Source organism: Zosterops lateralis, assembly GCF_965231275.1.
Source record: "Zosterops lateralis genome assembly, chromosome: 13".
Classification (NCBI taxonomy): domain Eukaryota; kingdom Metazoa; phylum Chordata; class Aves; order Passeriformes; family Zosteropidae; genus Zosterops; species Zosterops lateralis.
In genome coordinates, this window is record NC_139773.1 from 2,414,513 (window position 1) to 2,442,203 (window position 27,691).

Here is a 27,691-nt window from a genome sequence, read left to right on the forward strand (position 1 = left end):
TCGGGACAGGGACATCCCCACCCAGCGTGACCCAGGGACAGCCCTCGAGGCCGGGGGGCTGGGAGAGGGTTTGGGATGGCACCGGGAGCATGGAGAGCTCCTGGCAAGGTTTCCCTGGCAGCGGCTCCCTGCCGGTGCCTCAGCGCCCGTGTGCGGTGACAGCGGCTGTTTGTCCCCGGGGAAAGCCCGTGCGGAGGGAGGGAGGGAGCGGAGCCCCGGCACCCCCGGCATGGGGGGATGGACGGAGGGGCCGCTGTCCCCGTGGGGCCACTGTCACCGGGGGGCCGCTGCCATGGAGAGCGATGGGCTCCGGTGTTTTCCTGGCACACGGGGGGGCCGGGCTGGGCAGTCGGGAACGCCGCCGTCCTGGGGAAAACCCCTGCCCGGGCTCCCCGCGTGTGTGACCCCAAAGCTGTGTCCCGCAGTCCCCGTGTCCTGCAGGGCGGCACCCGGGGCTCAGCAGCTGCCTCTGCTCGCTCTGAAAGGGCCCCGGGGGTTGGGGTCAGGTCAGAGATTCCCATCACGGCCCCCGATGGCTCCAGCTCCGCCTTGGAGGCGCTGCCGGGCACTGATGGGGGTTCTCCTGTTCCCATCAGGTCTGAGCCAGGAGTCAGAGGAGGGGTCACAGCCAGCCTGGAGTGACAGAAGGGACAAAGGGGCTCGGCCAAAGCTCCACAAGAAGAGCCTGTGGCAGCCCGGCCTTCCCCTGCTGTAGCCCACCGAAGGTTAGTCCTGCTTTGAGTGATGATTGCATTGCTGCACCTCCAGCTTGTCCTGTTCAGTTCAGGTCTCTGCAGCAGCTGCAGGACATCCCTGGGGTGCAGGGTGTTGTGTCTGTGATGGCTTGGGCAGGCTTGGAACAGAGACTGGACAGAGCTGGAGAATAAAGTAGATGTTTATTAAAAGACCTTTGGGGTACACCTTGGGCAGGACAAGAGCCTGGCCAGGGCTACACCCAAGGTGGACACAAAATGGATACAAAATGCTGAACTGGTCAGGAGGTCTCACACTTCAGTAAGTTTTGGTCCATTTGCATTTTGGGGTTTAATTGTCCAATTCCAACTCTAGGTTGTGAGGTCCCATCCTTCTTGTCCCTCCCTTCAGCCACCCTTGTTTGTGCTTTTGGGCCTGAAAACTTGTAATAGTTGTCCTTGGTCTTCAGCGGGAAAATGATTTGTTTTGTGTCTCTGCTCTGTGCAGAGCTGAGTGACACTGACTGTGAGCTCAGAACTGCACCCCTGGACAGCACAGGATATGAAATACGTGAAAGATAAAACTTAAGACATGACCTGGATTTGCACCCCCTGTCCCCAGGGCTGGCACTGGTGACACTGGTGCATTTGGGTGGTGAAAAAGGGCTGTGGTGACACTGCCACTGTGCCCAACCCTCTGTGGGCAGAGCAGCCCTGGCAGCTCCCTGGGGCTGGGGTGTCCTGAGAGCCTCCTGGGGGAACAGGATTTCCTCCTGAGGTACTCCCAGGGAAAATCAGTGTTTGCCCAAAGTTACAGCCCTGGTCCCTCTGGAGAGGGAAAGAGAGGCAGAGTGTGCTGGAAGAAGGCTGGGAAACAGGAGCTGGAATTGGGCAATAGCTGGGAAAAGTTGATTTTGGGTTACTGAAGGACAGGGAACAGGCTGCTGTCCTCATGCAGCTGCCTCCAGCCCTGCCTTTGGAGGGGAAAGTGCTGCTCAGAACGTTCCCCCACAGCAAAGGGGAGCCTCCAGAGTGAGCTGAATCCTCACTGGATTTTAGTCTGATCCTGGCACTCTGTGATGTTCTGACTGTCCCTGTACTTTCCCCAGGCTGGGTCTGGGGGTGTTCCCCACTCCTCCACCTCTATGTTCATGTTCTCATGGCTGCCAAGGGTTGGATTTCCCTTTCCAAACCTGTTCCCTGTCAGCCCTGTATGTTTCCTCAGAAATGTCTGTCTGTCCCTTGGGCTCCCAGGGTGCCACCACACTGCAGAGCTGCTCTGGGGACAGGGATTTGATTGTGTCTGGAAGGTTCTGGAGAGCCACAGTGTAGCTCCAGGTGTGGCTTTCCAGTCACTGGCTTGCCAGTGGAACCTCCTGGAAGCCTCTGTGGGGAGCCCTGATCTCACAGAAACACCCTGGGAGAGCTGGGGGTGCTCACCTGGACAAGAGAAGGCTCCAGGGAGAGCTCAGAGCCTCTGCCAGTTCCCAAAGAGACTCCAGGAGAGATGGAGAGGGACTGGGGACAAGGGATGGAGGGACAGGACACAGGGAATGGCTGCCCACTGCCAGAGGCAGGGCTGGATGGGATATTGGGAAGGGATTGTTCCCTGTGAGAGTGGCTCTGGCACAGGGTGCCCAGCGAAGCTGTGGCTGCCCCTGGATCCCTGGCAGTGTCCAAGGCCAGGTTGGACACTGGGCCTTGGAACAGCCTGGGACAGTGGAAGGTGTCCCTGCCCATGGCAGGGGTGGGAATGGAATGAGATGAGCTTTAAGGTCCCTTCCATCCAAACCATGTTGAGATCCTACCAAGAGCTGCAGTGGTAAAAGCTCTTGAGCTGAATTACCCTGAGCTGCTGCAGAAATGTTTTTACTGAGATGAAGAGGGTTTGGATCAAACCCAGTCTCAATTCAGGTGGAGATAAGTGCCTGCTTTTACTGGGGGAAAGCCTGAAAAGTGCATTTACTGCAGATAACCCTTGATTCTGGGTCGGAAGCCAAAGCTTCCTTGGAAAAAGTGGGATTTACAGCTAGTCTCTCCCTGAGCTGCCCCTCGGAAGCAGCAGCACTGCCGTGGGTCCCCCATCCCTCCAGGAGCTGAACTCGGGCCGTGCGGACGCTCAGCAGCGAGACAGCGCTGCCACCTGCTGTCCCCGGGCTGCGATGTCACCGCAGGGCTGGCACTGCCCGGGCACGGCCAGGGGAACACACACAGTGCCCGGGGAACCTGGAGCTCGGGGCTGGGGGCGCTCAGCGGGGGAAAAGGAGCCTCAAGGGGGACCTTGTGGCCCTGCACAACTCCCTGACAGGAGGGGGCAGCTGGGGACAGGCACTGCCCCCAGGGGAGAAGGGACAGGACAAGAGGAGACATTCTCAGGCTGTCCCAGGGGAGGCTCAGGTTGGACATCAGAGGAATTTCTTCATGGAAAGGGTTGTCAGGCATTGGAATGGGCCACCCAGGGATGTCTGGAGTCCCCATCCCTGGAGGTGTCCAAGGCACTCAGGGCTCTGGGCTGGGAACAAGGTGGGGTTTGGGCTCAGGCTGGACTCAATGGTCTGGGAGCTCTTTCCCCCCCTCAGTGATTCCCAGCCTGGTTTGGGTTGGAAAAGCTCAGCTCCTGCCCCCCAGGCTCACAGGGGTTTATCTGCACTCCCCAGGACACGGAAAATGTTCCCCAGTTTTCTCCCCCACCCCAGCTCTGAGCTGTCCTTGCCCCTCTCCAGGGCCATTCCCCGGGAGAATTCCAGGCTCCTTTCCCAGCTGGGAGCTGAGGGGAAGGGAGCGACCAGAAGGGGCTGAGGGACAGAGCTGGGGCAGGGCTGTGACACGGGCAGGGGCTGCTGGCCCTGGGCTGAGGCTCCAGTGTGACACACAGGCTGCAATCAGCTCGGGGGTGGTAACGAGGAGACCAATTACTGCACTTCACAATTCCAGATACAAAAAGTGCAATATCCCATGGTTATGGTATTGTTTTGCCATTATTTCCCAGTTTATTAAGGTAATTATTTGTGCTTCCACTGATTTGAACCCCTTCCTTCTCTGCTTGCTAATTAAAAGGTGATATTTTTAATGTGGAGCTTTGAAATACGGAGAGGGTGAAGATGCTCCAAGTTCAGTGTCTGCACAAAGCCTGAGGGAAAGTTTTTTCTTTGGAGAGCACAACCCACAGCAAGGAAAAAAAAGGGCAAGTGAACCCCCAAACCTGGTCACTGAACCCATTAGGAATAATTAAACAAACTCTCCAAGCAGCCCAGGAGTTGATTGGATTAAAAAAAGTGTATTGGATGCCCAATACAAAATAATAAACATGAAGTTATTAAAAAAAGCCATAGAGGATACAGCAAATACTACAGAAAAGCAAAAAAATTGTACAGAAAGGTCGACATCTACAGCAGTCCTTGAAATTCTTCTACATGAGAATCATAAAACAATGTACAGGTTTGGTTTGTTCCTTTTCCCCAAATGTCTGAGGGAAGCTGTCACTGCACAGCTGGACTATGACACTACAAGGATACACAATGTTCCAAAGTTAAAATCACAGGATATGTAAGAAAACGTAGCATTAAAATGTGAAAAAGTGCAATACAGATTGTACACTGAATTGAATAAATGTTTTTTCTTTTTTTTTTTTTTAGTATAACCTTAAAAAAACCAACTTTGAACAGTTGTTTTATCATTAAAAATATTCCCCCTCCCCAAATTCAATGACAATATTAACATTCATGGTGTTCTACATAAGGAATATTCACAAAGGCCCCCAGCTGGGAATACTGTGTGTGTAGGATGGCATTTCTTTGGGTATAGGTAAAAAATAGGCAGAGGAACAGGTCCACACCCTCCTTTCAGGCCAGGGGGTGGACTTTATTCTTTAAATACATGTTCTGTAGCTTATTTTGCCCTGAATTGTCCTGATTGAAAGTCCAAACGTTAATTATCCAGGTGGCCCATGGTGCTACAATTTATTTAATTCCCTCCCCTCCCTCAATAATAAATAAATGCAGGAAATGGCCCAGAAATGACAACACAGAGTCCAGGAAAAGAAAGGAAGTGACCCCACCCCCAGCTGGGGATTCTGTGGCTCTCCCTTCTCCCAGTGACAGGACTGGGAACTTCAGCTCCACTTCAGGGGATAATGGGAAGCCAAGGAAGCAAAGTTCTTTTTGCCATTTCAGTGGGAATCTCCTGGCAGAGGCACAGAGGGGCCTGAACTTCCCAAATCCCAGCCCCTGAACCATCAGGAATTTGAGAATCCTTTTATCTTAGAAGAGAAATTGCACAGGAGTTCATTGGCAGCTGCTTGGGGTTTCTCTCTTTTTTTGTTTTTCTCATTTTACTGAGCTCCAGCCCCCTTTTTAATACAGAGAAGGCCAGAGCCAGGCAAGCACAAACAAAGAGAAGGAAAATCCCTGTTCCCTCCCCTCCCTGGAGCTCCCTGTTCCCTCTCCTCCCTTTCCAGACAGGTCTGTGAACAGCACCTGGCTCACCAATACTGGGTTTGTTTTTACATGGTTTCCAAAGTGTAAAAAAATACATTTTTGCTTTGTTTTGTGTCGGAGGAACCCTTCAGAGCAGGATTCCTGTTGGGATGGCCACAGGGACACTGTGGACACTCAGTGCTCTCCAGGCAGGATCTGGGCTCCTGGGAATGGGAAAACCCTGAAGTTCTCTGAACTTCAGCCCTGCAGCCTTGCTGAGCTCTCACTCTGCACTTCCAAGGCTCCTGCTCCATCTTTAAACCAACAAAACAGCTGCCAAAAGCTTCCTGTGGGGTCACCTGGACAGGAGAAGCCCAATTCCCAGCAGGAATTCTCTGAATGTCCCTAAAGGAGACTCTCCCTGCGCTCAGTGACCAGACACACAGAACAGCTCAGGATGTTTCCTTGTTCTTCAGTCTTCCCAGTCACTGGCAAAAGACAGGAAAACAACAGGAATGAAACCCTCCCCACATCCCCCTCCCCTCCCCCAGCTACTTCTCCCCCCACTCAAAATATTGAAACTGCACAAAAAGCGACAAACAAGGCTCTCCAATTACACCTCAATTCAAACAGACCGGGAATCTCACAGTGATGAGAGGAGAAAAGTCAGGCTTTTAATAATTATAATATAAAAATAATAAAAAAAGCTTACAAAGAGCAGTGCAGCATCCCAAAAGGCCATGGATTAACTGCCAGAAGGGGACGTAATTATACGCAGAATAAAAAACAAAACAGAACAACCCACACTGGCAATGAATTTTCATACACAATAGAACAAGCAGTCAAACCTCAGCCTAGGCTGTGGAAAACAACAGTTTCTCCTTTTTTTTTTTTTATTACAATACTTTTTTTTCCTTTTTATAAAAAAAGATAAAATAAAAACACAAATAAAATTGTACATAAATGCCAAATGTCCAACACTGAAAAGGCAGGGCAATCACACCACTGAGACAAAACCTGACCAGAAAAAAAAAACCTAACGGCGAGTCCACTTTGTTTTTTAGTCCTGCTGGATCCCAGCCTGGCTGGTGTGGCCCATCCTGCTGGGCACTGCTGGAATCCCACGTGGCTCCACTGCAGGACGAGGGCTGGTGACACTCAGGTCACCTCCAGCTGCTTCCTCTCCTCCTCCCTCCATCGCTCTCATGTGCTGTCCCTCTTTCTGGTTATCTTTTTTTTTTTTAATTTTTTCTTTTTTTCCTTTAGCTTTTCCTCTGTACAATTCCTTGTGTTGCAAGGCTGAGTCCGAGGCTGGCGGCGGGCGCGGCGTCGCGGGCGGGCGGTCACGCCGTGGTGATGGCGTTGAGGTCCTTCATCAGTCCTTCCAGGTGGGCCATTTCTTTGGTCAGCTCGTCTGGCTCGTAGCTCTGGGGACAGGGAAAGGGTCACTCACACTCTGCTGGGGCACACGGCAACCCCAGCAATGCTGCAGGTCCTCACCCCCCTCAGGAATGGGCACAAGTGGAGTTATCCACCATTACACCAATTAATGACATGAAAGATCCCTCTTCTCCACCTGCTACTCTTGGGGCTCAGAGCTCCACTGATCAAGCTCTGTTTTCCTGTCTCAATCCCTGCCTTAGAAGCAAAGCAGGAAGTTGAGGAGGATCTTCGCAGCTTTACAGGAAAACAGGTCAAAGGGATCACTTCAGCAAAGCTGTTTTGGGATCAGGGTAGTTGCTAAACCCACACGTTTTTAGGCTCAGCTGTCTCATTTCTGTGGCCTGGCTCATGCCCAAACCCTTCCTGACCAAGCCCTTCCCAGTTCTGAGCAGTTTTAGACCTGACCTGTTCTCACACACAAACCTCCTTCATTTCTACAGCAAAGAACTTCCAGTTTACCAAACCTCTGCACTGTGCAGCAAAATCATCCCAGTCCTGTGCCCAGCACATCCTGAGTGGGATTAAGAGCAGCAGCTGGAAGTAAACTCATTCCTTGAACTCCTTCCTTAAACTCATTCCTACAGGTTCTCTTAAAAACCCAGAATTCATTCAAATGACTGCCCGACCCTCAACCACATTATTTCAACTGGTAATTTACATTTTAAGACTCATAGCTGAACCAGTAATTTAATTTAACCTTTTTTTTTTTTGTGCTGGCTCTACTTTGCACTAATAAATTAATGAAAAAAGGCATTAATGGCTCTATTTAAATATTACAAATTAGTTGAGGAGTATGGGCTTGGTACTGACCAAACAAAATTAATAAAGCAGAGGAGAGAGAAACACAAAAAGGCACCAGAACAAGTTTCCAGACCAGCTCATACAGAAATAAAATCAGGAGAGTAAAAAACATGTCACAAAAAGACAATGAGGAAAAAAGGAAAAGTAAATTCCCAATGAGCATTTTCTGTAACAGTGATGCAGCTGTGACATTAACACAGCTTGTACATTAACAGGTGACACCGTGGCCACAGGAGCAACTCCTTGGCTTGCAGTTGGAAAGGAAAACAGCTCTTCCAGTGCCTCACACCAAACCATTCCTTAAAAGCTGCTTCCATTCCAAACATTACTTAAAAGCTCTGCAAAGCTGGGAATGGCACTGGGAATGCTGTGCAGAGGTCAGGAATGGCACTGGGAATGCTGTGCAGAGCTGGGAATGGCACTGGGAATGCTCTGCAGAGCTGGGGAAGCTGCAGTGCAGAGTTCAGCAGGACCCTCCCTGCAGAAGGTGTTTCCCCCCGTTTCCTCTGCAGATTCCCGGGCAGGGGAGCTGTGGGAGCACACCCCTCTCTCCCCTGTACCCTGCAGGGCCCTGCAGCCCCCCGGGCCTGTCCTGCCCTCCTGGGCAGGGGTACCTACGCTCTCTGAGTCCTCCAGCATGCGCGTGGTCTCCTGCACCTCGGGGGCGCTGGGCACCACCACGGGCATGGGCGGCCGGGTCCTGCCCAGGGTGCCGATGGACGCCGTCTTCACCGCGTGCACGGGGTGCCCGGGACCTGCAACAGGGTGGGGACATATCAGCCTCGGCTGCTGCCTTTGCTGCCTGCTCAGGGAGCTCCTGCAAGGAGCAGGGGAAGGACAGGACACAGGCAATGCCTTCCCCTGCCAGGGCTAGATGGGATATTGGGAAGGAATTCCTGGCTGGGAGGGTGGTGAGGGCTGTGGCTGCCCCTGGGTCCTTGTCAGTGTCCAAGGTCAGCCTGGACAGGGCTTTGGAGCAGACTGGGATAGTGGGAGGGGTCCCTGCCCATGGCACTGGACGGGCTTTAAAGCTCCCTTGCAACCCAAACCAGCCTGGGATGATTCCATGAAGGAAAAGGATTCTATCAGGAGAAAGGGAACACTTCAGTTACGGAGTTTTGGCTTTGAATTGTCTACCTATGTCCAGAAAACGACACCAACAAAACTCACCACAGCCTCTGCCCTCCTTCCTTTGATGCCCAGCTCTGCCCTCCCTTTGTTCTGAGCTCCCAAAATCCCCCCTTTCCCCTCACCTTGCTGTGTCAGCAGGGGGGTGCTGGGCAGGGCGGGGTCGAAGGGGCCCCCTGTGGGGGGCACGGCGGGCACGGCGAAGCTCTTGAGGGGGTGCGAGGGGCGCACGTGGGCTGTGGGGGGGCCCTGGGGCTCCTCCTCGGCCGGCAGGAACGGCCCCTCGGCCTCCGGCAGCTCCGCGCTGGGCACGGCCGAGGCCGCCGGCATCGTGTCCGTGCTGGGTGTGTTCCGCACCGACTCTGCAACACACACACAGCTCCGGGGTTATTCCTGGCTGGAACGGGCTGCAGGGACACAGCTCAACACACACACACAGCACTGGGGTTATTCCCAACTGGAATGAGCTGCAGGGACACAGCTCAACACACACACACACAGCACTGGGGTTATTCCCAACTGGAATGAGCTGCAGGGACACAGGGACATGTTGCAGTGCATCCCCACACCCAAGTAGATGTTTCCACATAAGGAAGAGGGTTTCGGTTTCACCCCTGACTTTTAAGGAAGGAGTGCCAGAACTTTCTGTTTTTCTCTCACCATTACTGGCCCGGAGCCAGCACAGGGGCACCGGTTGGATCTTGGAAATGTTTCTCAAAACCTGTAGCTGTTTCTATTGGGCAGCAAGCCAAAAGCCCTCCTATAAGTACATGAGGAAGAGCACAGAGGTGCTCGGGGCTTTTTGGGGTGTCATAGCCCAGGTGTAAGGGCTTCCCTGCACCTGTGCACGGCCTTTGCTTTTGTTTCTGTATCATTTGTTATTTCTCATTTATCAAAACCTTGAGAGTGCTGGACACTCTCAGAGACTGATCCACCTTGGTGAGGCTCATTACAGGCTGGCCTCCTGTCAGATTGTATCAGGGACACAGCTCCTCCTGCCAGGGCTGTGCAGGGAATGAGCCTCAGCCTCTCCCAGGGCACCATCAGCTGAACTGGAACTGAATGAGCTGAGAGATTCCATCTCTCCAGCAACAGCACATCAACACTCTGGGACTGCAACATCTCCATGTTCCAATCCTCAGACAAACAGCACAGAACACGAATTGCAGCCTCCTTAACCCCAGAGTACCAAAGGATTGGCATTTTTCACCAGCAACTCTTCAAGCACACACAGCACTGGGGTGGTCACAGAGGAGCCACACTTGAAATCCATTTACTGGGACTCATGGAATGGTCATGGCTGGAATGGATCTTGCAGCCTCAGGAACTGTTTTCATAAAGGAAACAACACTTTTGGCTGTGACACCTTCAAATGTTGACCGTAAAGCAGAGAAGCTCTGGGCTGGCTTCATCCCAATATGTTACCCATGTGCCCATTTAGCAATACTACTGCTCTGGAACTTGTCAGAGCACTGGAGACTTCAGTGCTCTCTAAAACTACTGCAAATGATTCTGATCAACCCTGAAAGTGCTACATGGAAATCACCCCATTCTCTGTGTGCCCCCATTGTCAGCAGCCAAGCCTGGACTTTCCTTCCCTGTTGGTTTCAAATTAATTGGGGGAAAAGTTATGCCATGAAGCAGTTCAGAGTTAATGTGATGTTCCAGACTCTCCAGGGTTTTAGCAGGAGGAATCCCTGTTTGGAGGTGTGTAGAAAACATGGAAGCCCCTTTCCCAAGGACACCACTACGGATGTCAAGGATCAATATCCAACTACCCAGGAAAACCCAGCCCATCCTGTAAGTCAAGTCCATACCTAACCCATCCCTCATGGAAGCCCAGAGAGGAGACTGACCCAGCTGCAGGCTCTGGTTTGCAGGAGTTTCCCTGTGTTCCACCTCCCTGAGGGTTGTTGTCTCACCTGAGGAGTCGGCCCTGTCCGAATGGGACATGGCAGAGCCCAGGGGCCACGGGCTGAGCTGGTGGTGCAGGAAGCTGCGGGTTGGAGAGGCGAGGCTGCCGGAGTGGAAATGGTGGTGAGGGGGGTCGAGGGAATGGATGGGATGAGCACTAATCACAGCTGTGGATGAACACAAGACAGAGAAACACTTAACACACACACACACAGGACAGCCTAGGGACTCCCCTCCCTGCTCCCTTCTCCAGCAGGGAGCCAGACCCTCGGCTGATTTACAACCCAGCTCAAACCCCTGAGTTAGCACACCTCAAACATGCCTGGGACAAAAATATCACCCAATGACAGCTCCAAAAACTCTGCCACCAGCTCTTAATGCACTGCTTGATTCCAAGGAAAAGTTCAGAAGAAGAATAAAGAGAATTCAGATCTGCTGTCTATATAGAGTATATTAATAAAGAGGAAATGAGGTGTGTTAAACAATAAACAGCCCTTTGCTTCCCAATATCCTTGGAATTTCTGTATCCCAGGAGGCAAAGGAGGACGTCACTAGGTACACACCATTACTGCAGATTAGACTAAAAAGATACAGTGAATGACCATCATTCAGTACTCAGGAGGTCATTAATAACTCCATCTGAAGACTCCAGGGGGTAGAAGAAAGCCATGGGAGGTTGTGCAGGCCCAGAGCTGGACACATGGAATGGTCCTGGTGGGGCTCATGGGGAAAGGCCCCACGTGCCAGGGTGAGCTCCCCATGGAAGGGCACCTGCAGAGCCCACACTGATGTTTCCACTGCCAGAAACCAGAGCCTGGGGGCCCCTGGGGCTCTCACAAGTAGGGTGGAGAGTCCAAGCCTCAAAGCCAAGCTCCAGCTCTCAGCATCAGCAGGGCCTGGGCCTGCTCTGGGCCCCCAGGAGCTGATGGAGAGGGGCAACAGCCAGGTTTGTCCAGAGCCTGGCATAGGACAGACATTGTCACACACCCGTGTTTGACACAGGAATTTAGTGTAAAACTGCATCCTCTGCTCCCTCCTCACACATGGAGAGGCAACAAGGAGATCAGACTGCTTAGTGTAAAATCAAGAACCAGATGCTATTCTCGGAAAAAGGTTGTAGAATAAGAAAATTCACAAACTGGGCAATCAGGACACACAAAAAAGTAGCTAGATATCAAGAACATCAAGTCCTCAGTTCAGTTTTTAATTAAAGCAAAAATAAAGTGGAAATGTAATGGACTACTCTGAAATAATTCTATAAAAGAGAGGAGTTGTGGCAGCAGGCACCTGGCTACAGGTGGAACATGATCACAGAGCTCAGGGAAGTCTAGAGCTCAGCCCAGGTGAGCTTGGTGCGATTTTACCTCCTGGTTCTGCCCCTGCACAGTAACTCCTGAACTTCTCATTGGTGTTCTCACACAGGGTTTCAGTCTGGCTCTTCAGAGGTTCAGCTAAGTCCCTTTCCATCTTGGAGTCAGCCAAAAACTCCAGATACATTGTTTAATTCCTAAAATATTTCCTAACAATGGTAATTTTGGTATCAGAGAAGGATCCCAGGGCAAAGAGGTCTCAGGGAGCTTTGAGTAAAGTCAGAGAAGGCTCTGAGAGCAGCAGCTGCAGAGATAAAGGGGATGGTGACTGCTTGGGCTGGGAGGGAAAACCAACAGTGGGGAACCTGACAGACATTCCAGCTCTCTCCAGCTCCTATGGAACAGCTGGATCCTGGCAGAGTCCCAAGAAAATGACTACAAAAGCAGCCAGGCCCACAGGCTGTCCCTGGAGAGCCCCAGAGTGGGACAGACAGAGCTGGACATGCTGCTGCCCTCACCCCAGCACAGCCACTCCCAGCCCCTTCTAACACGGCCTCTCTGCCTGCACCAGGAGGGGCTCAGGAGCCTCCCCTGAGCTGTTCCTGCTGCCCAGGAGGGATTTCCTGGGAGCAGGGAGTGGCTCCAGCAGGAAGGGGGGTGTGCACTTACGCTGAGGAGGCTGAGAGTCAAAAGGCATCATCATCTTGGGCCTCATGCCCCTCCTCCCCGCCAGCGTGGACATGCTGTCCTCTGACTCGTGTCCTGAGGGGAAACAGCAGCATTATTCCTCTGCAGCCAGGCTCCTGCAACCACAGCAGCATCCCAACACTCCTCCCTCTGTTCCTGCTCCCAGGCAGCTCCTGGAGTCACCAGTGACAGAAACAGCCCTTTCCCCCTTTCCTGGAAGGTGGGAGAAGACAGTGAGGATGAGGATTTTTGGGAACTTCAGGAACTCTCCAGGCCCCAGTGCAAAATTCTGGCAGTGGTTCAGCCCTGGGCTGGAAGGTCAGAAACAACTCCAGTGGTTTAATATGAAGTGAGATGATCTTCCCATTACTAATCAGTATTTACCAAGAGCAAGTAATGCTAAAACTCCTGGATGTTCCATTTCCTCTCACTACAACATGTGATCCAAGCTTTTCAGAGCCTTAGAAACCAGGATAAACCCAATTCACTACTTGGAAAATAAGAACAGAAAAGAGTAACTCAATCTCTCAATCCAGTGATTTTCCCAGCCACAGTAAAATGTATTTCACTCCTTCTGGCCTCCCACCTCTGTAGGAATTCCGCCTCTGATGGATGTTGCTGTCCATGGAATTGTCCACCGGGGTGATGTCCTGGGAATTGCGAGGGATCGGGGTGTCTGTCATGATGGGGTTGGGATCTGGGGATTTATCAATGGGTTTGAGCTCCAGCCTCTCGTGATGGATCCAAAGGTCTGGAGGTTTGACATCTTTGGAGTTGCCCTTGTACTTGTGGGAGCCGTTCACGGATTTGCAGGCGGCACGTTTCCTGGGAAGGAAGGCAAAGCAAAGGAGATTTCTTCACCTGTTGGAAAAGGCAACTTTTCACTGGCATTCCCCTCAGTTCTTGCATCCAGCTGGGCACAAGTTTCCCACTGGGCAGGGAGCTTTGAATTTTGCACACAAGCCCCACTGACACCTCAAAGCACATCCTGGACTCTGGTACCATGGAATTTATCTGATGGTTCCCCATGTGCAGCCCTGGCTCTGCAGTCCAGCCTACATTAGCAAGAACGAAGTTTGCAGAAATTCTGGTGATTGGGACAACATTCCAATGCTGTGCCCACGTCCTGGGCTCACCAAGCTCCAGCAGCAGCTGGAGAGGGAGGTGCAGCCAGCCAGATATCCCAAGAGAATGGGAACACAGGATAAATGACAGGAATGTTCCTTCCAACCCCACTCAGGCTGGACACATCCCACTGGGGAGGCTCCCATCGTGCTGAGCAGCAGCAGCAAACCACAGAGAGGCAGACATTTGAGATGACAGAATTTTGAGAAAGCAAAATGTAGGTTTCAGCACTCCCTCCAAGCTGACTCCTCACTTTGGGCCATGGCAAAGCAGGATGAGGGGTCCCTTTGAGAGCAGAGCTCCTGGGGATGGCTCAGACATTGCTAAATGTCACTGACAGAGCCCCTCTGGCAAGGGGGACTCCCAAATCCTGCTCCCACTGGAGCTGATGAGTGACAGGGATCAGGTTATTCCCTGGCTGAGGGCATTCAGAAATTGAGATTTCACAGGGTTATTTCTGCCCTGAAAATCAAACACATCTCCTGGCACTGGCCCATCCCTGCTGCCCCCTCCCAAGCACAGCCCCAGCTGCTAGGTGTGCCAGGGCCAGCTCCTCCATCCCTGCTCCCTCTGCTGCACCTCTGCAGGGTGCTCCTGCTGCAGGAACTCCACATTATCCAAGCCTGGCTTTTCATCACTTCCTTAAAGATCTACTTTGCATAACAGCATCTTTTAAACTTCAAATACAGCTCTGGTCTTTCAAAGAACACACAGAGAGGCCCTGCAGGAGCCCCTAAGTGGGAGCATAACTGCTGCAGCATTAATGCAGATGCTCTCAGGGAAGAATTCAGATTCAAACACCGGGATTTTGGAGCACTTTTCTAAGGAATCCAGCCCCACATTCAGATTCCACTCCAGTGATCCTACTAAGATCTGGATCATGTCAAGCACAGCTCGTGCACTAAGCCCACCCATGCAGGAGTGAGGAGCTGCCTGAGCTCTTGAGCTCTCCCAGCTCCCAACACATGGATTGGCTCCAGTTTGGAAACTTGTAAATGACAATTTCTCCTCGGGGAAGCACCTGCCCCGATTTGTGTGTGACCTGATGATGGGCTGGGAACTCTGGGACACCGACAGGAAAAGCAGGCCAGCAGCAGCACCCACAGGCTGCAGGACCCACAAGGAATAAACCCTAAAGCAGCATGGAGAATTAAAGAACAGGGTTCCCTAAGGCAGGCAGGGCCCAGCCCCAGCCCTGTTACTTTTTCTGGTGGGACGTGGTGCGGCGGGTGCAGAAGACGGCGACGATGACGACGATGACGATGGTGATGACGCCCACGGACACGATGATCACCAGCAGCATGTTGCTGTCCAGGGGGGACGTGGGGCTGCCATGGGGACTGTTACTGCCTGGGAGGGTTGGGAGGGGAGAAAAGGCTTATTAGTTACACAGGAAAAGCAAGCAGTGCCCACCAAAGCCACCTGGAATCCTGCACATCAGCAGGAGGGGATGGAGAAATGTTTCTTTAGCATTTGCCAACTGTTTCTGTACAATTGTTCATCTGGAAGTTGATTTATAGATCCATTTCCTACCAGGTCTGTCACAATTTAAGTGCAGCCTACTCAATCATCACAAAAACCTCAGCACTCTCAGCAGAGTCACTCTGGGATCCTGCCAAACCTGCAGCACCACATGCTCCCCTTGGAGCCACCAAGCACTGGAGTTGGGTCAGGAGCCTCCAGGGGTGACTTGGCTCCAAAGAAAACCCTTTATCCCACACCAGGGAGCATTCCCTGAGGACAGGAAATCCCAACACGCAGCACTGACCAGGAGAAGGAGCAGAGGAGGCTTTTTCTTCCTCATCTGTTTCTACAGAATTATTTCCCACTCCAGCGGCCATTTCACACCACGCTGGGAGCTGCTCTGGTTATGGAAATGCCACAGGAGCTCAGCAGCAGCAGGGACACCTCTGCAAGTGCTGCTGGAACATTCCCTGTGTGACCTTAAAGTGGAACCAAGGAGAAGCTTTGCCCCACACTCACCTCCCAGGGGGGGTTTGTAGTCTGGGCCCAAGTCCATGGGGCGGTTCCCCTTCCCTGCAGATCCCGAGGCTGCAAAGGTTGGACACAGTGGGATTTTACACACAGACACAATTCAGCACCTCTGAATCCTCCTTGAGAACCTCCCCAAGCCCCCAGGAGCAGCTTTTCCCCTTTTTTTCTGTCCCTACAACACCCTTTGGCTTTGCACAGCACTTGCTTCTCCAAGGAAGGAGCCACTTCTCCAAAGAAGCTTTTTAATAGTTTCCCAGTTATTATTTTCCTCTTATAGCTCAGCAGCCTCTCCTAATTTCACTTTAAAAATGCTAATAAAGCCCATTTGCAGTAAGGCACAGGTACATGTTGAGGCAAATGGTTTTGCTATACTTGTACTGAGAATTCATCACCTTGAAACAGGAATTATCCAACACCCAATTCCAGCAGCTGAGGGAGACTGGAAATGGCTGGAGGATCCCAAGCACAGTAAATGTAATATTAAGGCCCTGCCTATCCATAAAAACTTGCTTTCAGCTCCTCCCTGTTCCCTCCTGCACACTACAAGTGACACTAAAGCACCACAAAAATGGTTCTGATGAAACCTGAGGGAACAATAAATCAGTGACATCCAAACCTGGTCCTTCCACTCAGTGTTTTCATTAAAATGCACTAATGCAAAATTAGTGACAAAAACACTAAGAGCAGGGGAAACATTCAGCGATGGTGCAAATGTTCCTCTGGTTACAGGAATCCAGAATGTTTTACACATTTTCACACTGTTCTACAAAAATAAACCTTCCAAAAAGTCAGGCAGTGTGGCAGCTTCCCAGTTAGGAGAAGGAATTTTTTTCCGTTAAAAATCCCCTTTAATCAAGAAGTATGAAGTGTTAAAGGATGTGTAACGAATGGAAACTAAACCTCAAGTGAGAGCCTGGGAACTGAAATAAAGATAAATGGCAAAAGCAGGCAGGGGCAGGGACTAAACCTGGGGAGGGGAATAAGGAGAAGGTTTTGTGTGTGCAGGGAGGAGCTGGAGCCTGCAGTGATGGAAAGGAAGCACTGCAGGACTAATGGGACCTGCCAGGATGGAGGGGACACAGCACCAGGGGTGCCTTTTGGGGACCAATAATCCTGCAGCAGCAGAGACAGACCAGAACAGCCTCTTACACATTTCCTGTGTGATGTATTTGTGTCTGTCTGGACACTTAACCTGTTTTGGAAAGGTGGGAACCCCCCAGATGGACTCAGAATCCCTGAGCCTGGTGCTGAGGAGCTGCTCCAGGCAGAGAAGGGGAACATGAAGAACCAGCAAGACTTTGGCGGACAGTCAGACACCCTGAGCACTTCTCATGTAGCAGCCCTAGCACAGGTGAGATGATGGAAAAGGGGATGGAGAGGAGCTGGCACACACTTTACATCCATCTTTCTGGTTTATGGAAAACAAGTCTTTTCAAAAAGCTGCATGTCAGCCCATAAACGTGGCTGGTAACAGTAACTATGCAGATATATAATGAGAGATATATAAAATATACTGCATTTAGGCCTCCAGGAAATATCTGACAGAGTGCTGTGCAATGCTTTGTTAAAATAGCACCATAAAAAACCCATGTGGAGCCTATTAACAGGATTAACAACAAATTAGCTGATAAGAATGAGAATTATTCATGAGGAATGCTTCCAGTGAGCTCTGCAAGGATGTGCTTGGCCAAGTGCAGCCCCTGAACAACAGCGTGGAAGAGAAGGGAATAACTGCCCTGAGGTCAGCAAGGGACATCAAATCAAGGTAAGTCAGAGAGAGACAATGCACAGTGATCCTCATGGAAGCCATGTCCTCCCTGGGGAATTTAACATGAAATTCAGGTACCTAACCAAGGTGCTTCTCAGGATCCTAAACCCACAGATCAAAATTTTAAACCTTTAAATAAATTCCAGGGAACCCTATGCAGTGCAACCTATTTTAAGAAACAGTTTAGGACAGCTTTTGCTGGAACTGTTTGTCATACAGCCTGTGAACCTCCATGTTGCAATGGATCCAGACAGAACATTTTAACTGTGGCTTTACTCCATCAGAGACCTTCATCTTTGCTTTAGGATGAGGCCAGTGCAACCACCTGAAGCCTGACAGCAGCAGGCCCTGAGTTCTGAGCAAGCTCAATGCTCCAGAAGGGTGTGGGCAAACAGAATTGTGTGCTGAGCTCAGAAGGAAAACATTACAGCAGACAAAGAAAGAAAAGGACAGGATCCCTAATGGCAGAGCATTGATTCCATTTGGTTTTGCTGGCTCTTTCCTGCAGGTTCTGGCAGTGCAGTGATGCTGTCACAGGGCAGCTCCTCAGCTCCTCTCCTGCCCTTCCTCTGCCTCCCCCTTTCCCACATTTCAGCTACTGCCACCATTTCAGTTCTCCCAGTGTCCTTGTAGGAGTTCTCCAACAAAACTCTTGGCTTTGATGATTTATAAATAATAGGAGGTGATAAAATTGATCATGACTAGGAGAAGGTGTTACTTTAGGATGCAACACTGGCTGAAATGGGAACAGGGAGAAAACAGCAACTTTCCCCTAAAACCCTGTAACCTTCCCTGATTCCCTCCTGCTGCAGGTGAGCAGGACAATGACCCTGGAGCATCTGCTCCCCAGGCTGCCCAAAGCTCAGCCCCACCTCCAGCACACAGGGATGGGGATCAATTCACTCCCTGACTGCCCCTGCTACCAGCATCACCTGGCACAGAGTAAAAGCACATTTAATAAATTACTCCAAGTACCAAGCTGAGGAGCCAAGTGAGGAGCAGCTCCCTCAGAGCCCCTTTAGGATCTCTTTAATTGCATGTCTAAGCTGTTTGCCAATGGCCTTTTTAACTCATCCCTTCAGACTAATTCTCTCCCTTTTTATGGGGCTTGTAGGTTATTTGGAAGAAAGCAAGAAGTGCCCTGGGACATCCACCTTCTAATTCGATGGAGGAAGCTCAAAGCTCCCATTTTTCAAGCAAACATTTTAAAACCTTAAGGCTTTTAGGAGCCAGTGCTGGGCTCCTCAGGAGAGTCTGGGCTCCAAATGAGCTGACAGGCAGAATCTCTCCTGCACAGAGCTTTCCAGGGCTTGCCTGCCTTTATTATGGAATGAATCCTCACAAGTAGCACTTGTGCTAACCAGAATCTCTTTGATCTTCCACCCCCTCATGTGTGGGCAGGGGCTGGATGGGCACCACTGGCTCCAAAGCCATTCCCCAGAAGGATTCAGGGCTGGCACAACCCCCCTGGCTCTTCGACACCTCGACAGAAAACCCTTTACATTCCCCCCACCCACACCCAGGATTTCCAGCTCTCCCTCTGTCAGCAAACAGGAACTCTTCCCTTCCCAGCTGGAGCAGCAGGATCCTGTTCCACTTAAAAAACGTCACAGCACATGGACAGCAAAGCAGAACAGTGAGGGATGGAGAGAAGAGAAATGTGGCTGTTCATTTACCTTGGTCATTGGGCATTTTATCTGAGGACTCAGCTTAGTGGGGCAAGCACAGGGAGGAAAAAACAAGAGACACATCACAAGGCTTGAAGAGTGAGACAGAATTCCAAGTTTCCCACAGCACAGGGCACAGCTCTTGATTCTCAGCACTAAAACTCACGTGGAGAAGTGTCCAAGGCCAGGCTGGACAGGGCTTGGAGCAACCTGGGCTGGTGGAGGAGTCTGTGCCCATGGATGGGCTGAAAGGCCCCTCCCAACCCAATTCAGTGATAGGATTCTATGACAATAAACTCATCATTTTATTTTTCCCAAGCTCTATCCCATTTTACCCTTTACTATTTGCCCATGACCATCAGTTCCTGAGTTAGGGGCCTGTTACATCCCAGGAGCTCCCACTGCACCACCCCATTCCCAGGAGCAGAGATGACACACAGGGTTTGTAACAACGGAAACAAAGGTCCCCAGGCAGTGTGGAACAACCCAAGAGCTGAGCTGCAGCCTCAGGGATTCACTCCAGGCCCATGGGATGGGTCAGTGCACAGCCCAGGGGTGCCTGTGGCAGGAGCAGAGCTGGGGGCTGCAGGGCCGGGTACCTTTGGGGGTGCGGAACTGCACGGCCTCAGACATGGGCCCCATGCCCTTGGAGTTCCTGGCCTGGATCTTGAAGAAGTAGGGGGTGTCCAGGGTGAGCTCCTGGATCTGGTGTGTGAGCCTGTTCCCCACCACGGGCTCGATCACCCAGTCGTGGATCTCGGCGTTGACGTCCGTGCTGTAGTAGATGATGTACCCTGGGCAGGGAAGAGACAATTCACAAAGGGACATAAAGGGACAGGGAGATGTTCTGTGTGCCAGGGAAACCACCAGGGCCTTTCCGGGTGTGCTCTGACTTTGGCAAACACTAAAACCATAGTCAAATATCAGCCAGCCCTTCCATCTTTCCTCTGAACCAATCAAAATATCAAGATTATTTCTGATCACCATTCCCTGAACATGGACAAATTGCTATTTCCATCCATTTACCTATTTATAGACAAAATAAAGTAAAATAATGTAAAGCTGCCATTATCAGAACATCCTAAAAGAATCAATATGATATTATTTAAATTACAACAAAACATTCTCACACAGAGAGAAACAATTTGTGTTTACAATTATTTCATTATTTTTCAGTGTATTAACAAAGGCAACAAGAATCTGAAGAGAACTGAGGCTGCCCTAAATATCCCAGAATAAAGAGGTATGGGAAGAGTTTATGTTCTGTTATTAAAATACAGTGAAATCACCAACCATTATGCAGTAAAAGCTTTGTAGCTTTTTTATACAAGAAACACAGATCAGCATAAAATAAATACTTGAACCTCGATATATTTATATACACACAGAAATAGACTTGAACCTGTATTTAATATGTATGGTATACAACACAATATACATTATACATTTTGATATATTATTCATATATTTGTATCATTATTTCTATCTATATCTAGCTTCAAGTATTTATTTGATATGCAATATATATGGAAATACAAATTTCTATAAATTTGTATATAGTTATATAAACAGCTATATCTGTTATCTATATATTTGTTGTATATCTCTATATCTATAATATATCTATCATATATATATATGAAGTGATGCTAAAAGCATTATAACAGCCTAGAGGCACAAATACTAAATTAATTTCAGAGTGTCCTAATTAGTCAGCAGCTCTAATGATGCCCGATCAAGTGGGACCCAGACTGGTCCAGCATTCCACAGACAGGGAGCCATGGAATGACATCATTCCTCAGAATTCTGGCATCACTGATAGCACAGAGTGAGTTAATGAGTAATTAATTAGTGCCAGGCCCTCAGCTGATAGGGGCTGTTCCCACCAGAGGGCACTCGGGCCCCACATCCTAAAAAATGCTTCGGGAAAGGGAGCTGGAGATGGGCTCTGGGAACAGGGAAATGGGATCTGGGAACAGGGAACTGGAAATGGACTCTGGGAAAGGGGAATTGGTGCCTGCTGCACTCAGGCTTAGCCCTGGATCACCATTTGAGTTCATTTTTAAGCTCTTAACTGCTGCTTGTGCAAAAGCTGATAAATACTGAACAGTTCTGTTCCAAGGGTTCCCTTCACTGCCAGGGGATTTTGGAGCTGGACAATGAGAGAATTTTGCCAGCCCTGTGCAGGTAAATGCTGCTCTCAGTAGTTGTCTCCCCTCCCTCGGGTATGCCCCCAGTGTGAGACATTTGTCCACCTCACTGGCAGCCAAATCCCTCCAAAGGCTCCTGTGTCTCCAGTCAATTCCCCTTTCCCATGGAGATGAAACATTTTGCTGCCTTTTCCCAGTGATTTAATCAGTTTCAGTCTCCTGCCCAGTCAGGTGGTGTCCCAGGTTTGATTCTGCACCATGGCTAATTCTGAGCTCAGACCCAAAACCAGACACACCATTAAAATCTGATTTCAGCTTTAAACAAATTAAAATTGAAGTGGATTGTTTTAGAAAGCCCTTCCAAATGGGAATCTGAACAGAAATTATAGAAGGGAATCAGTAATCATTACTTTCTGAAAAGTGACTTATCCTATGTGGCAATGATGCAGTGTTAAAGGCAAGTAATAGTTTACTCCTCATGGTTCTGTCAGGGGAACTTTGAAGTCTGTTGTGTGACACAAAAATGCCACCAAGATGACAAAGAGCACTGGGATGGCTTCTCCTAAATAAACCTCTGATGGGCCAGAGGCACTGGGGATAACAGCTGGAAGCCTGCTCTTAGAACAGCACCAGCAAAGCTTATGGAGAACCTTAAACTTTCAACTGGATTTCTGCTCCTCTTCCATTTCCCACAGCAGTTATTTAGTTATCTGAATACACTGTGATGAGGTGCAGGAGGAGATAAGGAATGTGAGCTCCTGCAGAGCCTGGCAGGCAGCCCTGGGCAGCCCCACCTGTGATTTTGCCGTTGGCCTCGGAGGGCGGCTGCCAGTTGACGATGATGGTGCGGGGTTTGCCCTCCTTGCTCACCACAGTCACGTCCTTGGGGGGAGAGGTTGGCACTGCAACACAAACACAGAGTGTCAGCACTGCTCTGTCACACCACAGGAACAACCAGCCACCTTAGGGCCCATGAGCTTCAGCTCATGTGGAATATTAGGGTTATTCTATTTACTTTTATAAGTCTCCCCTCCTGTAGGGTCTCACTGATTTACCCCCTCACTGGCCAATGCCATCCTGTGTCAGTGCCTCCATCCCATAAGGAGTTCCCTCTTTCCAGAGTGTAAACCCAGTATTTTATGAACCTAAAAATTGCTAGCTTTTCCCAAGAAAAGCTTTTCAACAGTTTTCTTTTACCCAAAACAACATGGTGTAAACAATATTCCTTTTCCATAACAACAGGTGTTGTTTGCTATTTCTGTTACTGAGCCAATAGAAAAAGTGTCAGTCCTATAGACCAATAATGTGCCTTCTTAGCACAGCATGCTATAAAAAGACTAAATAAGTTGTAAGTAAAACCTTCTAATTTCTACTGCCTTCTAACTAAAGTCAAACATCTTTATTTTGTGTCCTATTGAGACACCAGAGCACTCCTGGCACCAGATGTGATCCATGACTGACCATCCTCAAAAAAACTGGGGCCAGTGACTTCTCATCTGAATTTCTTCAGTCATCAGAAAAATCCCACAAACTTGTGAAAGATCCATTCTATATAGGCAGGCACCTGAAATATCTCCCTGTCTCCAGGTTTATGGTGGGACTCAGACCCAGAAGTGCCCATTTGGCACTTAAATCCTAATCAGCAAGTGAATCCACCAGCAACTTAGAATCATCCCAGCCTGGAATGGTTTGGGTGGGAATGGACCTCAAAGCCCATCCAGTGCCACCCCTGCCATGGACAGGGACACCTCCCACTGTCCCAGGCTGCTCCAAGCCTGGCCTAGGACACTGCCAGGGATCCAGGGGCAGCCACAGCTGCTCTGGGGAACAATCTCTGGGCAAACCTGGCATGGCTGGTTGACCTCCTGAGGAATGATTTGTAATCTGGAAGGCATCTGCACCTCAGAGGTGTTTTAAATGCTGAAGTATTTGCTGAACAACTGGCAAACCTTTTTCCTTGGGTTGCCAGAGAGCAGCACTGAGGGGAAGAAAGGAGGGGAGAGCTTTCCTTCTCCCATCAGCCTCTCCTGACAAAAATTCAGGAAACAGCACAAATTGCTCCAGCATTAAAGGGAAATACTTGCTGTGAAGTGGAGCCTCCAGAGGGCACTGACCATCCTTGCAGTGCCACATCCTGAAATCCAGGAGGCTCCTGAGGGGGCAAATCCACCTTGGGTATTTAATACAACCACAGGACCACTAAACTCCCTGCATTTCCAGAGCTTTATGGACGTGACCTATTAGAAATCCACCCACAAATCCTCTGGGATGGCCACCAATTATCCCTGTGATGAAGAGCTGGAAACCAGGGACAGCCAAAACCCAGAAGTTTCTGTAACTACTGCCCCAAATATGTAAAAAACAGGACTGAGAGGAAACAAAAATAGAAAAATCAGGAGTAGCCCACAGGAGATTAGAAATACAATACAGAGCCCAGAATTCCCTGTTTTCCTTTTAGGAGCAAGTCCTACATAACCTCTCTGGAGTATCCCAAAAGAATGAGCCACTCACTCAGGAATTTGGCCAGTATTATAAATCACAAGATCTGTTATGAGAAAATATATTTAACCTTTTTTTTTTTTTTTTAAATTTCTATTTTAAATTTTCTCCTTAGTTCCCCAGCTTTTGGGTCATATTTGCAAATACTCCTTACAACCACTTCAACCTGACCCTTCCTATTAAAATGCACTGAGCCCTCCTGCACTGTGCCCTTGCTCAGGGGCTTTGTGTCAAATTCTCTTAAAAATCCCTTTATTTGTGCAGCTTTTACAGTGCCTGCACTCAGAGCAGAGTTATGGCTGAGGATTGAACATGTGTCAGCAGAAATACCAAATGGAGTGTTTAATGTGGGCTGGGAAAGGAGCCCCAGCCCAGAGCTGGCCCCACATCATGGAATTCCCACCCAAAACCATGACAATGTTTTCAAAAGCAACTGAAGCTCACTGGGACTTCAGAGTAAGTTCAGAGAGTTCAGATTTTATCCTGGGTTTGCTTTTTCTTAAGCAGAAATGGCAGAATTTCTCTGGCAGAGTATCTGGAGAATCTCACTAATTGTTTGCATGTTGGATTTTTTGGCTGTATTTTAATTTAGAAGGAGAACTCTGGGCTCATTTGGATGGGCTCCTTGTCCTCCACAGTCCATCTAAAGAGAACCCTAAGCATAATTAGCAGTAAATTTAATTGCTCAAAGTTCATTTAACACTGCAGGGTAAGAAAAGCTAACGAGGGGCAGGTCGGGGAGAGAGCCTGGCCCTCACAGTCACTCCCTGGGCCTGAGCTTTTCCTGGCAGCTCCAAACCCTCCTCTGTTCTACACTCAACAGGAATTCAGGGCTCATTTGGATGTCTTAATGCCTGCTGTGACTTTTTTGTCTTCATTTGCCTCATGCACCTTCTCACTCTGTAACAATTATCATCACATTTACAGCAAGTTTTAATTATTATTTGCTGAAGTGGTTTCTTTGTATTTGCTGTTAATGTGCTTTTTGTGAGATTTCCTTCTCTCCTGCCCCTGAACTGTGGTACATTATTCATGACTTCTCTGTAATTTGATGTAAATTCTCCTGCAATCATCCCTTGCAATTTTGAAGTGTGTTGTTGTTTTCTAATCAGAATTTGTGACTGAACTATTCAGCAAGTGTTAATGAGCAGAACCATTTCAGGGGGAGGTTTCTTTAGGACTATCCCAGAGTACCTAATTCAAAGGTGGTCCCGTGTGCTGTCATGCTCCAGGTGCTGGATCTCCTGCCCTTGGTCACCATCACCGAGAACTCATAGAGGGTGTTTGGCTTCAGCCCCGTCACCAGGTAGCTCAGAGTGGTGGCATTTGCAGTCTGAAAGGGAAACCAGAGTCAGCATTTCCCACAGCCCTCAGACTCCCCCAGCCCACGTGTTCCCAGCATTTCCAGAACCACGTTCATTAATTCTGGTTCTCCTCTCTCGTGCCAATTCATTAATCAAATATCAACGTTTATCCTCCACTAGAAATTCTGCAATCAGCAGGAGCACTTAACAGCAGTCAATTAGAAATGAAAAAAGACAATACAAGGTCCAGGGCCCACTTGTGATGCAGTGGTTAAACCCCTGTTTACCTGGGGGTTCATTTACAGCATTTCATTAACTCCTCTGGCTGGGGAAAACAAAAAGAACAGCAAGGAACAATCCTGCTTGGAACCTGGAGCTGCCTCCCAAATTCCTGCTGGAATTTCCACAACAACCTTAAATGTAATAAACAATCAACTGAAGATACACTTGTGAGACTTGAAGAGAGTGAAGCTTTACTAAGATGTAGATTCTTTTCAGAAAAAATGGTTATTTAGGATCACACAAGGAAACTACATGTGGCTGGCTCACAGTAGAATTTGTAATTCAGTGTTTATAAAGATCTGGTGTTTGTTTTAAATGGCTTCAGCACCAACAGAATGCACTGGAGGCCCATGGAGAAGCAGGAAAGCTGTATTTACAGATATGGATATTGCTCACCTTGACCTGCAGTGGTGTAAACACAGAATTAAAGAGTTGTTTCAGGATCTGACAGGGCCATACAACAACTGGAACAGCCCTCAGAAACCACTGAGTGCAGCTGATTTACTGCCAAGGTAAAGGCACCTTTCCTGAAGGCTCCAGCAGTGACAAAGAAACCCTGAGATCTCCATTATTTATTTCTTTTTTCTTAAAAGGGATGGAAGTTCAGGAAATGGTGATCCAAGGCATGGCAGTGATTTGTGCCCAGGGCTTTGCTGTCTGTGACCAGAAAAACAAAGACTCATGAAATGAATTACAATGAAATCCTCCACTGGCTTCAGGCTTCTCCTTGGTAAACACTCAGTGCAGTTTGGAGTGGGTGGGACTGAGGGGCTGAGGCACAGCTGGAATGGGCACAGCTGGAATGGGCACAGCTCCCTGGGGAAGGCAGGGAACAGAGGCCTCACTGGGAGGGATGGAATGACAAGTCCAACGCAGGAATTTTCCCTCCCATCTGCCATTACCAGCTGCCTTACCCCAAAAAGCTCTTCCCTCTCTGGGATGCTGGAATTCCCAGCAGTATTTAAGCATTCCAATATTTGTATTATTTGATGTGGCATCTGGGCTCCTTTTCCAGGTGAAAGTTCTGGTTTCCATCTCTGGCTTTGAATCTTGGGATCTTTTAGTTTTCCTGTGCATCTCACTGAGTGTAAATGACACACCTGAGCCCCCTGGAGTGGCTGACTCCACCATTTAACAGCACTTTATTATTTTTAAGATGCCTATCCCAGGGTACCAAACCCTGCTCAGCTAGAAATAAACTCCATGAATATTACCCTGAACAATTCGTTTCTCTTTTATGCAGCTCTAAAAGATCCAACCTTTAATATTTTCATTGATCCCTGAGGGATCCCAGGTAGCTGCAGGACAACCCCACACACCAACAAGATGGGCTTTGGAAAACTGCTCCATGTTAGTGCAGAGACACAGTTCAAACCACAGGAGCTGCATCCCATCTGTTCCTGGGTTTTCAGGCACAATCCTGCACAAAGTGAGGAAAACAAGGCTCCTTAGGGAGGAAGAACTCGTGTCAGGAGCACACAGCCTGCTCCTCAGCAGTTTGTGACAGGGCAGGAACAGGGCAGGGGCAGAAAATCCCAGTGAATGGTCTAAACACCTAATTTAGGGATGAAGGGGAGAATGAAACCCCACTGAGCTGAGCAGATGCAGCTCTGGATGCTGCAGAGGTGACCCAGGATTTCTGTCCCCAAGGATGGGGACACTCCAAAGCCTCTGGAAGCAGCAAGCAGGAGCTGCAGAGGGACCAGGACAAGCAGGGAAGTTACCACAGACTTACTGAGATCCAGCACTCCCTGCATGGGGTCTGACCTCCCAAAAAACATCCAACAGTGCAGGGGAGCATTTCCAACAGAAACAGGGGAAGAAAAGCAGGATGTGGGTTCTCCACACACCATGGGTTACACATGATCGGAGCAAATACTTTAAACTTCTCTCCTTCAGGCAAATCCTTTCTACAGTTTTGAGTAGTTTTAAACTATATTCCATCATTCCATGTTGGTTTTGGTCACAGTAGAACTTGTTGCTCACTGACCACCAGCACTGGAACAGCAGGAATAGTAAATTTACTGTTTTATTCCATCTTCTATTTCATTCCATTCTTTTAAGCAATTAGCTAATGAAACTGCAGCTTTATTTAAACCACTCCTGAGACATCCCCTGCACATGGCTCAGGAATGTGGCTCAGAAGTAACTTGCCTTTAGAGGAGGAATACACACATATTTACATCTTTTCATTTCAATAAAGAAAAGATCTGGATTGTAACAAGCTGGCTCTGCAGGAGCATAAAGGGAGCTCCACTGGCTGAGTATTTTAACAACCAGTTCCTCTGAGTCTCGTTACAAATGTGAAATTTGCAGTCAGCAGCTTTGAGCCCTCCAGGTAACTCTGAAAATTAATAAAAAAAAATCCAACCAACCACCAAACCAAACCCCAAATCCAGTCTCCAAATCAAAACATGTGAAAATAGAGGAAGGCAAGGATATAATAAAGTTTTTGTTGTGTATTTTGAAGCCAGTCAGTTCCCAAAGGAAAGGTTCACAATCAGCTTTGCA

At 49.2% G+C, this 27,691-nt stretch overlaps 1 protein-coding gene across 1 annotated transcript in view; it reads right to left on the bottom strand.

Annotated features, from left to right (window-relative positions):
- Nucleotides 1-6,419: 6,419 nt before the first annotated feature.
- Nucleotides 6,420-27,691, bottom strand: part of NEO1 (neogenin 1) — a gene marked incomplete at its 5' end in the record, with an annotated part of 164,839 nt that continues 143,567 nt past the window's right edge. The window contains 11 exons of the mRNA XM_083871015.1: nt 6,420-6,534; nt 7,970-8,106; nt 8,605-8,841; nt 10,402-10,560; nt 12,373-12,465; nt 12,977-13,215; nt 14,718-14,865; nt 15,499-15,567; nt 19,545-19,739; nt 21,890-21,997; nt 24,789-24,927. Coding sequence (XP_083727141.1) covers nt 6,451-6,534; nt 7,970-8,106; nt 8,605-8,841; nt 10,402-10,560; nt 12,373-12,465; nt 12,977-13,215; nt 14,718-14,865; nt 15,499-15,567; nt 19,545-19,739; nt 21,890-21,997; nt 24,789-24,927 — 1,608 coding nt within the window. The 3' untranslated portion in view covers nt 6,420-6,450. The remainder of the gene's footprint in view (nt 6,535-7,969; nt 8,107-8,604; nt 8,842-10,401; nt 10,561-12,372; nt 12,466-12,976; nt 13,216-14,717; nt 14,866-15,498; nt 15,568-19,544; nt 19,740-21,889; nt 21,998-24,788; nt 24,928-27,691) is intronic.